The sequence below is a fragment of the Physeter macrocephalus genome, chromosome 2 (genome assembly GCF_002837175.3).
Source record: "Physeter macrocephalus isolate SW-GA chromosome 2, ASM283717v5, whole genome shotgun sequence".
Taxonomy (NCBI): domain Eukaryota; kingdom Metazoa; phylum Chordata; class Mammalia; order Artiodactyla; family Physeteridae; genus Physeter; species Physeter macrocephalus.
This window is the reverse complement of record NC_041215.1, coordinates 37,892,822-37,905,758: the sequence shown is the minus strand read 5'-3', so window position 1 is coordinate 37,905,758 and position 12,937 is coordinate 37,892,822. Positions and strand designations below refer to the sequence as shown.

The window sequence follows — 12,937 nt, the reverse complement described above, 5'->3', positions numbered from 1 at the left end:
ATGTAAAATAGATAGCTAGTGGGAAGCAGCCACATAGCACAGGGAGATCAGCTCCGTGGTTTGTGACCACCTAGAGGGGTGGGATAGGGAAGGTGGGAGGGAGACTCAAGAGGGAGGAGATATGGGAACATATGTATATGTATAACTGATTCACTTTGTTGTAAAGCAGAAACTAACACACCATTGTAAAACAGTTATACTCCAATGAAGATGTTAAAAAAAGAAAGAAAGCAGTTTGAGCGCATCTCGGAGGACAGAGGACTAGCTCTGCCCCCTGGCCATTTGCAGACCAGCACTGGGCCTAGGTGTCCTGACTGCCGTCCTGGGGTGGTCCTCCTACTGCCACCTCCACTCACACTCCTGTGAACGGTCTCCTGTTTCCTTCATTTACGCAAACACCTTTCTGTCCCAGACCCTGTGCTGGAAGCTAGATATTAGATGATGATAAAAATATTGGCAGACTCATGTTGAAACTTGCTTTCCTTTCCTCCCAGCCTGCAGGTTTGCTAGATAAGCAACCATTTTGTGAGCTGCTGAGACCTCAACTGGGACTGGCTAAGAGAGAGCCAAGAAAAGTAGTAACTCTTACAAGGAATCTGTTTTATTCCCTCAAAGAGATGATTGATTTTAAAATTCTCCTAGAAGAAGGTGTGGCAGAGAGACAGACTGTGTATCTCTTAAGACATATACTATATAGTATTTACAGATTAAATTATAGGATGTCTGGGATTTGCTTGAAAATAATGCAGCACTGAAAGAAATCAACATCTAAGTATGGAGAGATATTCCACAGATTGGAGGACGCAACAGAGTAAAGATGTCAGTTACCTCCAAATCAATACATGGGTTTGACACAATTTCTACCAAAATCCCAGCAAGGTTTTTTTGTGACTATAGACAAGATTATTCTAATATTTATAGAGAAAGGCAAGGAACAAGAATAGCTAAAATAGTTCTAAAAAAGAGGAATAAAGAGGAACCACTCCACCAAATTTCAAGAATTATTATACAACTATAGAAAACAAGATTGTGTGATATTGGAGAACAAACAAGTAAATTAATGGATCAAAATAGAGAATCCAGAAATAGTGCCAGACAAGTATAACCAAACAATTTTTAAAACAGCTTTTTTGAGATATAAACCACATACCATACAACTCACCCATGTAAAGTACAAAATGCAAATTTTTTTGTATGTTATTAATTTTTTAAATGTGTTTTAAAATTTGCCATTTTATATGTACAATTCAGTGGCATTATTTTCACAATGTATGCAGCCATCACCACTATATATGGCCAAATTTTTTCATCACTCCCTGTTCCATTAAGCAATAACTCTGTTATTGCTGTTCCCCTCTCCCTACAGCCCCTGGTAACCACTAATCTATTTTCTGTCCCTAAGAATTTGCCTATTCTAGGTACCTTATATAAATGGGATCATACAATATGTGTCCTTTAGTGTCTGGCTCATTTCACTTAGCATAGTATTTTCAAGGTTCATCCATGTTGTAGTGTGTATCAGAACATCATTCCTTTTTATGACTGAATAATATTTCATTGTATGTAAATACCACATTTTGTTTTTCCATTTATCTGTTTGATGAACATTTGGGTTATTTCCACCTTTTGGCTATTATGAGTAATGCTGCCATGAACATTGGTGTACTAATATCTGTTTGAGTCCCTGATTTCAATTCTTTTGGGTACATACCTAGAAGTGTAATTGCTAGATCATATGGTAATTCTATGTTTTGCTTTTTGAGGACCTGCCAAACTCTTTTCCACAGCAGCTGCCTTGTATATCTTTTTTGAAGAAATGTCTACCCAAGACATTTGCCCATTTTTTAATGACTTTGTTGTAGTTGCTGTTGTTCTTGAATTGTAGTTCTTTATATATTTCTAGATATTAGTCCCTTATCAGATATATGATTTGCAAATATTTTCTCCCATTCAGTGGGCTGCCTTTTCATTTTCTTGAAAGTATCCTATGATGCACAAAACTTTAAGATTTTGACGTAGTCCAGTTTAGCTATTTTTTTTTCTTTTGTTGCCTGTGCTTTTGGTGTCATATACAAGAAATAATTTCCACATCCAATGTCATAAAACTTTTCCTTTCTGTTTTCTTCAAAGAGTCTTACAGTTTTAGCTCTTATGTTTGGGTCTTTGATCCATTCTGAGTTATTTTGTATACGGCATTAGGTAAGGGTCTAACTTCATTATTTTGCATGTGGGTGTGCAGTTTCCCAACACTATTTATTGAAAAGACTGTCTTTTCCCCCACTGACTATCTTGGCACCTTTGTCAAAAATCAACTGACCATTTATGTGAGGGTTTATTTCTGGGGTCTCTATTTTATTCTGTTAGACCAATAGAATATATGTCTATCCTTGTGCCAGTATCACACTGTTTTGATAACTGTGGCTTTGTAGCAAGTTTTGAAGTCAGGTCATGTGAGTCCTCCAGCTTAGTTTTTTCACGATAATTTTGAATATTCAGGGTTCCTTGAGATTCCATATGAATTTTAGAATAAGTTTTTCTATTTCTGTAAAAATGCCATTGGGATTTTGATAGGGATTGCATTGAATCTGTAGATTGCTTTGAGTATTATTGTCATCGTAACAATATTAAATCTATTAACCCATGAACATGGGATCTTTCCATTTATTTAGGTTTTCTTTTTATATCTTTCAGCAATGTTGGAATTTTCAGTGTACAAATCTTTTGCCTCCTTGGTTAAAGTTATTCCTAAGTATTTTATTATTTTCAATGCTACTGTAATGGAATATAAAATATTTTTGTTTTCAAATTGTTCATTGGAAGTATATAGAAATAAAACTGATTTTTGTGTGTTGATTTATATCCCCCAACTTTGATGGATTTATTTATAAACTCTAACAATCTATTGTGGATCTTCAGAGTTTTCTACATATAAGATTGTGTCATCTACAAACAGAAATAATTTTACTTTTTCCTTTCCAAGTTGGATGACTTTTATTTCTTTTTCTTGCCTAATTGGCCAGAACTTCCAATACTGTGTTGAATAGAAGTGGTGAAAGCAGGCATCCTTGTCTTTTCCCTAATCTCAAGGAAAAAGCTTTCAGTTTCTCACCATTAAGTATGATGTTAGCTGTGAGTTTTTCATATATGGCCTTTCATATTGGGGACATTCCCTTCTATTCCTAGTTTGTGTGTTTTTATCATGAAATAGTGTCAAATTTTGTCAATTGTCTCTCTGCATCGAGATGATCATGTAGGGTTTTTTCCCTTCGTTCTGTTACTGTTGTATATTACATTGAATGATTTTCCTATGTTGAACCATTATTGTATTCCAGAAATAAATCCTAATCAGTCAAGATATATAATCCTTTTAATATGCTGTTGAATTCAGTTTACTAGTATTTTACTGGTATACTAATCCTTTGTTTAGAATTTTTGCATGTATATTTACGAAAGATATTTGTCTTCAGTTTTCTTTTTTTTATAGTGTTTTGTCTGGCTTTAATGAGTTAGGAAGTATTTCTTCCTCTTCAGTATTTTGGAAGGTGTAAGAAAGATTAATGTTAATTGTTATTTAAATGTTTGGTAGAAGTCACTAGTGAAGCCATCAAATCTTGGGCTTTTCTCTGTTGGGAAGTTTGTGATTCAATTTCCCTGGCAATTATAGGTCTATTCAGATTTTCTATTTCTTCTTGAGTCAGTTTTATAGTACATGTGTTTTTCTAAGAATTTACTCATATAATCTAGTTTATCTAATTTGTTGGTGTATAACAGCTCAGTTGATAGTATTTTCTTATAATTCTTTTTATTTCTGTAAAATTGATAGTAATGTCCCCACTTGGCTAACTGATTTTTGACAAAAGTACAGAAGCAATTCAGTAGAGGAAAGATAGCTTTTTCTTTTTAGAAATAGTGCTGGAACAACTGGACATCCATAGGCAATAAAAATGAACCTTGACCTAAATCTCACATTTTATACAGAAAACCTCAAAATGAATCATAGGTGTAAGTGTAAAAGGTAAAACTATAAAGGTTTTAGAGGAAAAAACATAAATGAAAATCTTTTGGAACTAAGATTTGGTGAAGAGTTCTTAGATGTGACTCCAAAAGCATCACCCATAAAAGGAAAATTTGATAAATTGAACTTCATCAAAATTTAAAATTTTGCTCGGTGAAATCCTTGTTAAGAGGATGAAAAGATAAGCAACAGACTGAGAGACAATACATGCAAACCACATATCTGACAAAGGACTCATATCTAGAATATATACAGAACTTTGAAATCTCAACATTAAAACAATAAACAATAGAAATAGAAAACAGGCAAAAAACATGAAGAAATACCTCACCAGAGAAGATATATGAATGGCAAATAGGCACATGAAAAGATGTTCCACAGCACCTGCCTTTTGGGAAATGCAAATTAAGACCAAGATGCAATATTATTATACACCTATCAGAATGTCTAAAGTATAAAATAGCGACAATACCAGATGCTGGTAAGGATGCTGAGAAACTGAATCTTTCATACATTGTGGTGCAAATGTAAAATGGCACATCCACTCTGGAAAATAGTTTGGCAGTTTCTTAAAAAACTAAACATTCAACTGTCATATGACTCAGCAGTTGCACTCCTGGGCACAATCACATGTATCCCAGAGAAATGAAAACTTATGTCCACCCAAAACACTGTACATAAAAGTTCCTAGTAGCTTTATTTGTAACAGCCTAAAATTGGAAACCACCCGGATATCCTTCAATGGGTGAATGTTTAAAAAAATGTGCACATTTATTACATGGAATACTAGTAAGCAATAAAAAGGAATGAAGTAAAAATACAAGCAACCACTTGGATGGATCTCAAGGGCATTTGCCTGAGTGAAAAAAGTCAACCTCAAAAGCTTACATACTGATTGCCGTGGAGGTTACACAAATCGACACAGGTGATAAAATGACATAGAACCATTTACATGTCTTGTACCAAGGGCAGTTTCCTGGAGTCATATGAAATGTAATCATTGGGGAAAACTAGGTGAAGGGGACACAGGACCTCTCTGCAGTAGAGTCAGAACACCCTATACTGTATAGTTATTTCAAAATAAAAAGATTTTTTAATGCCTTAGAGGAAAAGGTATGACAGACAACTTTCGATAGACTGTAGTCTGTTTTAGATATGTGCTATGGTTACACTTTTTTAAAAAAGAGTCCTCATCTTGGGACTTCCCTGGTGGCGCAGTGGTTAAAGAATCCGCCTGCCAATGCAGGGGACACGGGTTTGATCCCTGGTCCAGGAAGATCCCACATGCTGCGGAACAACTTGTCCTGTGCGCCACAACTACTGAGCCTGCGCTCTAGAGCCCGCGAGCCACAACTACTGAAGCCTGCTCACCTAGAGCCCGTGCTCTGCAGCAAGAGAAGCCACTGCAATGAGAAGACCACGCACTGCAATGAAGAGTCGCCCCTGCTCGCTGCAACTAGAGAAAGCCCGCGGACAGCAACGAAGACCCAAACAACGCAGCAGAGTTCTTAGATGTGACTCCAAAAGCATCACCCATAAAAGGAAAATTTGATAAATTGAACTTCATCAAAATTTAAAATTTTGCTCGGTGAAATCCTTGTTAAGAGGATGAAAAGATAAGCAACAGACTGAGAGACAATACATGCAAACCACATATCTGACAAAGGACTCATATCTAGAATATATACAGAACTTTGAAATCTCAACATTAAAACAATAAACAATAGAAATAGAAAACAGGCAAAAAACATGAAGAAATACCTCACCAGAGAAGATATATGAATGGCAAATAGGCACATGAAAAGATGTTCCACAGCACCTGCCTTTTGGGAAATGCAAATTAAGACCAAGATGCAATATTATTATACACCTATCAGAATGTCTAAAGTATAAAATAGCGACAATACCAGATGCTGGTAAGGATGCTGAGAAACTGAATCTTTCATACATTGTGGTGCAAATGTAAAATGGCACATCCACTCTGGAAAATAGTTTGGCAGTTTCTTAAAAAACTAAACATTCAACTGTCATATGACTCAGCAGTTGCACTCCTGGGCACAATCACATGTATCCCAGAGAAATGAAAACTTATGTCCACCCAAAACACTGTACATAAAAGTTCCTAGTAGCTTTATTTGTAACAGCCTAAAATTGGAAACCACCCGGATATCCTTCAATGGGTGAATGTTTAAAAAAATGTGCACATTTATTACATGGAATACTAGTAAGCAATAAAAAGGAATGAAGTAAAAATACAAGCAACCACTTGGATGGATCTCAAGGGCATTTGCCTGAGTGAAAAAAGTCAACCTCAAAAGCTTACATACTGATTGCCGTGGAGGTTACACAAATCGACACAGGTGATAAAATGACATAGAACCATTTACATGTCTTGTACCAAGGGCAGTTTCCTGGAGTCATATGAAATGTAATCATTGGGGAAAACTAGGTGAAGGGGACACAGGACCTCTCTGCAGTAGAGTCAGAACACCCTATACTGTATAGTTATTTCAAAATAAAAAGATTTTTTAATGCCTTAGAGGAAAAGGTATGACAGACAACTTTCGATAGACTGTAGTCTGTTTTAGATATGTGCTATGGTTACACTTTTTTAAAAAAGAGTCCTCATCTTGGGACTTCCCTGGTGGCGCAGTGGTTAAAGAATCCGCCTGCCAATGCAGGGGACACGGGTTTGATCCCTGGTCCAGGAAGATCCCACATGCTGCGGAACAACTTGTCCTGTGCGCCACAACTACTGAGCCTGCGCTCTAGAGCCCGCGAGCCACAACTACTGAAGCCTGCTCACCTAGAGCCCGTGCTCTGCAGCAAGAGAAGCCACTGCAATGAGAAGACCACGCACTGCAATGAAGAGTCGCCCCTGCTCGCTGCAACTAGAGAAAGCCCGCGGACAGCAACGAAGACCCAAACAACGCAGCCAAAAATAAAATAAAATTTTTTAAAAAATTTTTAAAAAGAGACAAGACACAGCACAAACAGGGAGATGATACTTGTGGCACAGATGGATATCCAGAATAGAGGGGGAAAGTGTATGTATATAAACTATACATACATAGAAATATATTTTTACATTAATGATTATATTAAAGATAACTCAACAGACAGACACTTCACATTAAAGGAAATACAGATAATCCATAAACATAGAAGATAAGATGTTCAACACATTAGTAAGCAGGAATTTTAAATTAAAACTACCCTAAGATCCCATTTCATACCTATCGGCCTGTCAAAAATGAAACTGTCTGACAATGCCCATCCCAAGATTTGGGAGGATGTAGAGCTGGAAACATTCATATACACTGTCTGAAGTCTAAGTTGGCAGGACAGCTTAGGGGACAGTTTGGCATACCCAGGACCCAGGGATGCCATACCTAGGTGTCTATACCCAGGAGCGTGAATTCACTCCACGGGTAATGGTTTCATCCAAGAGGGCGAAAATCTTAGCTATTACAATGGTTTGTGATCCTCCAAAGAGTAACAGGACTTTAAAATATATAGTATATTCGTGGTATTAAAATTTCATTGGGGTCAATAGGAAAACAATGTATGAAAGGCTCTTTGGGGCTTCCCTAGTGGCACAGTGGTTGAGAGTCCGCCTGCCGATGCAGGGGACACGGGTTCGTGCCCCGGTCCGGGAAGATCCCACATGCCGCGGAGCGGCTGGGCCCGTGAGCCGTGGCCGCTGGGCCTGCGCGTCCGGAGCCTGTTTTCCGCAACGGGAGAGGCCACAGCAGTGAGAGGCCCGCGTACCACAAAAAAAAAAAAAAAGTCTGTTTGGGCGGGGGCAATAATGAAAAAGAGTTTGGGAAACACTGGGAGAAAGTCTGCGACCTATGCCCAGGCGGCACGTCCATGTGTCTGCTGCACCATCATTTGTACCAGCAACAGCATGGGAAACACCCGATGTTCTGCAGCAGTGCAGTGCGCCTGCAAAACTGCAAATACTCACAAAATGCAAGACTGTGCATCAGGGAGACCGAATCATCACAACTACGTGAGCTGTTGAGTAAAAAAGCCAATCAGAGAAGAAAAGTTACTGGATGGTTCCATTTATATGAGGTCAAACCATGCAAAACTCAACAGAAATAAATGCTAAAACAAAGACAGCCTGGGTATAATTTATAAAAAGCTTGAAATATTGGATATCTCTAAAGGAGAGAGAGGGGAATAGGATTGGAGTAGGATATACAGGAGGTTGAATTCTAAGATTCTGGTATTTTCTAAAACAGGATGATAAGTGCCACAGGTGTTCATTTTATTAATTTTCAAACAATATTTGCATGTATATACTGTATATTTCTTTGGAGATATATATATATGTTTAATAAGAAGTTGTTAGCATTTTTAAGGGCCTTATGCCATGTATGAGGTATGGTAAAGTATACTATGTATACCTGACATATTGGTAAGTGGTTTTGAATTGAATTCAACGGGAGGGGACTCGAGTGTCATGCCACGGCACATAGTTGTGTGTCCTTGTTTACGGAGCTGGTGGGGACTGAACGGTAGGTGATTTACAGTGATGTGTGAAAGTCGACCAGGGCACTTTTTCAACCAGACTGTGTTCTTGCAGCAAGAATGGTGTGAGAACCTGGCTCCCAGACCCTCTCCCTCCTCTTACAGAAGGAGCGTTTATCCCGGAAAGGCGCGTCTCCTTTTCCGCGTGTCCCCTCCCTCGCTCCTCTTTAGCAGCTGCTCTCTCTCTCCTTCCAGCCCTCCCTGATGGAGCTCTGGACATGGCGCTCCGTGCGGACGAGGCAGGCAGTGAGGAGGACCTGTACGAGGACGTGCACAGCTCCAGCCACCACTACAGCCACCCTGGAGGGGGCGGCGAGCAGCTGGCCATCAACGAGGTAGGGTCAGGGCTGCATGGGTGAAGGGATGGGGCTGGGGCGCACGGCCTGGCCATCGGGGCGACTTCAGCACACTCATGCAGGCCTGGATGTCCACAGTCTGTGTTCCAAGCAGATGACAGTGGCACCAGCGTGCACTCCACACGGTTTCAGCCTGTGGTTCTCACTTTAGAATGTGGTGTCCACGAGCAGAGCTTGTCAAATCCAGGACCCTCCCCTCTGCCCTCAAGGGGCCTAGAAGGAACCCAGAATAGCAGGTGTGGTACTCAGGACCTGTGATGTAACTCCTGTAATGCTGTCCTGGATGGAAGAAGCTCTGCTTGGCAGGAGGGAGGCCAGGGCTTAGCCCCTGACCTCTCAACCAGTTGCCTGGGCACAACCTGGGCAAGGCACGTGATTTCTTCCCTATTGACTCCAAGAGCTTCAAGAGTATTGCTGTTGCTATGACAACTGTGTAGTATATGTTACCACTTTTTACTGTTCCTACCTAAGCAGAAGAAATCAGTACGAAACTTTATCTAGGCAAAACTGGTCTCCATGCCAAGTCCTCCTTTTGTATTCTCCAAGGAAGGAGAAATTTCAAGACCTGGACGCTCCTCTGTTTTTCTCACTCATACTTCTATTTTCTCCCCTTCTTCTTTTTCACTTAATTTGGAGAAGGCTGTTGAACATAATGTGGTAGGTAACTGGCACAAGCACATGTCCATAACAACACCACATTCTCCTCTTGGCCATGATATAAATGTATTTCTGCTTCATTAAAACGAGAATCGGACCACCCACGATCTTGCAGAAGATTTTCCCCTCACGAGGAGATCAATGTACAAACAGTTAGCTTCTAACATTTCTGGAGCCCTTCGGGAGTGTGGTGTCCTCATTACCTACCTGACAGTCACCAGTGCACCAGCGCTTCCCACAGGCCCGGCTCTGAATGATGATTTAAAATAGCCATTAAATAATGATTTCATCAAAATCCATGATGCATAAGGAATAAACATCCAAATAAGTTGGTTTTTCCAATATATGAAGCCTTTCTTTAAGTGCTTCTCATAAACTATTTTGAATGGAAGGGGCTCCAAAATGATGTCATCTTAGCAGAATTCACAGAGAATGGTTTGCTTTTTCTTGAAGATTCAGCCGCCCTCAGTCTTGGGGCCCAGCCATGGTGGGAGGCCATCTGGGGCAGGGGGAGAGCCTCTCACACCTGGATGGGAGCTCCTCCCTGCCAGCGACCAGGTGTGGAGATCTGAGCAGGTAATCCTCTGAGTGCTGAGCTGTAAAATAGGATGACCGTACGGTTACAGGAGGACGGACAAACGTAAGTAACGTGGCACGCAGTGGGTTCTCAACCTCCAATGACGAGGATGGTAATGAGGAAGGAATAGTAACATAAAGCTTTCAGGGACTCCGGAGAGGTGTGGGGTTATCTGATTGGCCATCAGTGCTGCGTTGTTAGAGCTCTTGTGTCTCCTTTTTATAGCTGTTCATCTCCTACCTGGTGGTGGAATCTGGTCCGTCACATCGTGCTGCTGGTGGGGAGGTACCTTTTTGGCCCTTGACAAATTGTCCATTCTAAGATGCTTTGGATGAGGAAAGCCAAGAGCCAGGAGTGCTCTAGAAGAACAAATAGGCTCTGGCCAAGGGCAATGAAGGCAATTTAGACCATGAATTGTATAGGACCTATTTTAGCTGCTTAGAGAATTTGTTTCCTGTTTGGTTCAAAGGTCCTGCCTGGTATTTGAGGTTACTGAGTGGACAGGGTGGTGGTGTTTTACCTGTGTTTAGAGCCCTCAGTGCTCCCAGGGTGCTGGTCTTCCCTGGACCCTGGGCGAGCGCCCGGGGTGGGGTGGGGATGCAGCATGCCACGGAGGGGGACGGCCAGGCCAGGCAGCAGAGCCCCTCCAGTGATACAAGGCTGACATGGGCCAGGGGCTGGGCTGCTGGCTAGTGGAGGACCTGCTGCAGGTCATTCCCGTCTCGGGCCTCTGTTTCCTCTGTGTGGGGTGAATGAGGCCCCTGGGCCCCACTGGCATGTAGGAGAGTCATCTTGCCCAGGTGTACTGGGTACCCGGGAAAGGCTGTATTCGTTACGATTCCTTGGCAGCATTAAATAGATTCACCTTATCAGGAACTCCAAAGAGACATAAGAGGTGATTCTCCGATGACAGGCTGGTTCCCCCAGCCTTGCGAGAGCAGCACGTCCTGCTCTGCATCCCCGGCCCCTCTGGCACGCACAGCTCTTGCATGTGAGGCAAGAAGGCTTACTGGGTGTCGGTGTGGGTTTCAGGCTTGGAGATAATAGAAGCAACACGTGTCAGAGAGAAGTCCACGCTAAATAGCATCTGGCTTGCTCTGAACTCACACGTGCACTTGTATTTTCTAAGGATACGTTGGTGTCATGTTCTAAATTGGGACACTGTCTTGTTCCTGGTGACCTAAGGAGTGATCGCTCTTCAATTTCCTAAGCAGGAGGCAACCGAAACCACCTGACCTGAAGAGCAGGTGATGCAGGGGGGCAGCAAAGCCCTTTTGTGTCCTGGGTACATGAGGAGCACGCGTGTGTGACCACGTGAAGATCTGAGTGTGAGGTGTGCGCATGTGTGTTGCATGCATGTGACACACATTTACTGAGTGTTTAGTGTGTGTCAGGCAGTGTCTCAGGTCTGGGACAGAGCTGTGCAGAGGACATCGTCCTGCCTTCTGGGAGCCGACCTCCAGGGTAGCGGCAGGCACTGCACGTCTGTGTGGGCACCTGGCCTCGTCTGCGTGTGCCCCAATGGAAGGAGAAGGGGGCGCGATGTCTTGTTCATCCCGTATCCCCTGCCCCTAACTTGTGCCTCGTGCCTTGTGACTGTCCAATTCCTCATCTTGCAGGATGAGTTAACGTCAGGGCCCAGAAATGTCCCCTCTCCTTTCAGTATTGTCCCCGCCAGATGCCCGTGACCCGGGCCCAGGCCTGGGCCTGTCTGCCCAATTTCTCACCCCCCTCCCACCCTCTCCCTGCCTTCCACAGCTCCGGCCATGCTCTGCTGAGCTGGCGTCACCCCTGAGGTCAGGCCTGAGGACATTCTTAGCCCAGGGAGTTTTTTTCTGAAGAGTTGAGGGCTGAAAGTAGGCAGTGTCTTTGGAAGACATTGTTCTTGTTTCTTTTTAACCCCTCCACCCCAAGTTGTGAGACGGGACCAGCTCCCAGCCAGGAGGCCTGGCGTCTCCTGGTGCCCAGCCACCGCCCTGCAGATGGCAGTCTCCCCTCCGGGCCAGGCCAAGCTGTGCTGGAGGACAGCACACTTCCTGCACGGAGCTGAGGGCCTTCGAATGTCCGGCTCCCCTCCAAACACCTCTGTGTAGACCTGCTCTGATGGCCCTGCTCCAGGAGGGCAAGGGGGTGCTGAGGGCAGCTCCTGGATCATCCTGCGGAGAGAAGATGACACGCAGACTAGAGGGCAGACAGACATAAAGCTTGTCCTCCAACCTGGGGCTTAAAGCGTAAAAGGAGCTTTGCCGATAACTAGGTCAGCCCAGCAGGTGGGAAGCAGGACTGGCCGGCCCACCAGGCCATGAGGTGACCAAGGACAGAAGACAGTCTGGCCATCCACCTACTCCCAGCACTTCTTGGTGGAGCATTTAGAGAACACCGCAGGATGCGAGGCTGGCTTGTGACCTCCCCTTCCTGGAGGCAGTCTGACCCTCTCTCCAGGAGTTTCTGCCTTCTCCGGTGCCTGTGAGCCTGGGTATCTGTCCCCACACCTGACCTGGCTCTTGCACCCCCTCCCCGGCCCCAGGGCTCCAGACCCCTCACGCGTGCCCTGAGCTGGGTGACAAACGGACGTAGGTCTCCGAGAGACGGGACAGGAGCAGCTCGAGGCCCCAGTGCCAGGCCTGCAAGTGTCCATGGCCAGCAGCCCAGAGCAGCCTTCCTCTTCCCTCACCCTCCTGAAGCCCTGTCCCAGACACCTGGGTACCCCCCTCCACGGCAGTCCTGCCCCTCACAGACCTGCACGCCCACCCAGCTAGCCTCTTGTACCCCTCCCTGGCTTGGATCCTTTCA

General features: G+C 43.4%; 1 protein-coding gene across 2 annotated transcripts in view; it reads left to right on the top strand.

Annotated features, from left to right (window-relative positions):
• ARHGEF4 (Rho guanine nucleotide exchange factor 4) overlaps positions 1-12,937 on the top strand; it is a 254,977-nt gene that overhangs the window by 225,812 nt on the left and 16,228 nt on the right. For both annotated transcript variants that reach the window (XM_055087386.1, XM_055087389.1), the window contains exon 5: positions 8,750-8,889. In XM_055087386.1, the coding sequence (XP_054943361.1) occupies positions 8,750-8,889 (140 nt within the window). The remainder of the gene's footprint in view (positions 1-8,749; positions 8,890-12,937) is intronic.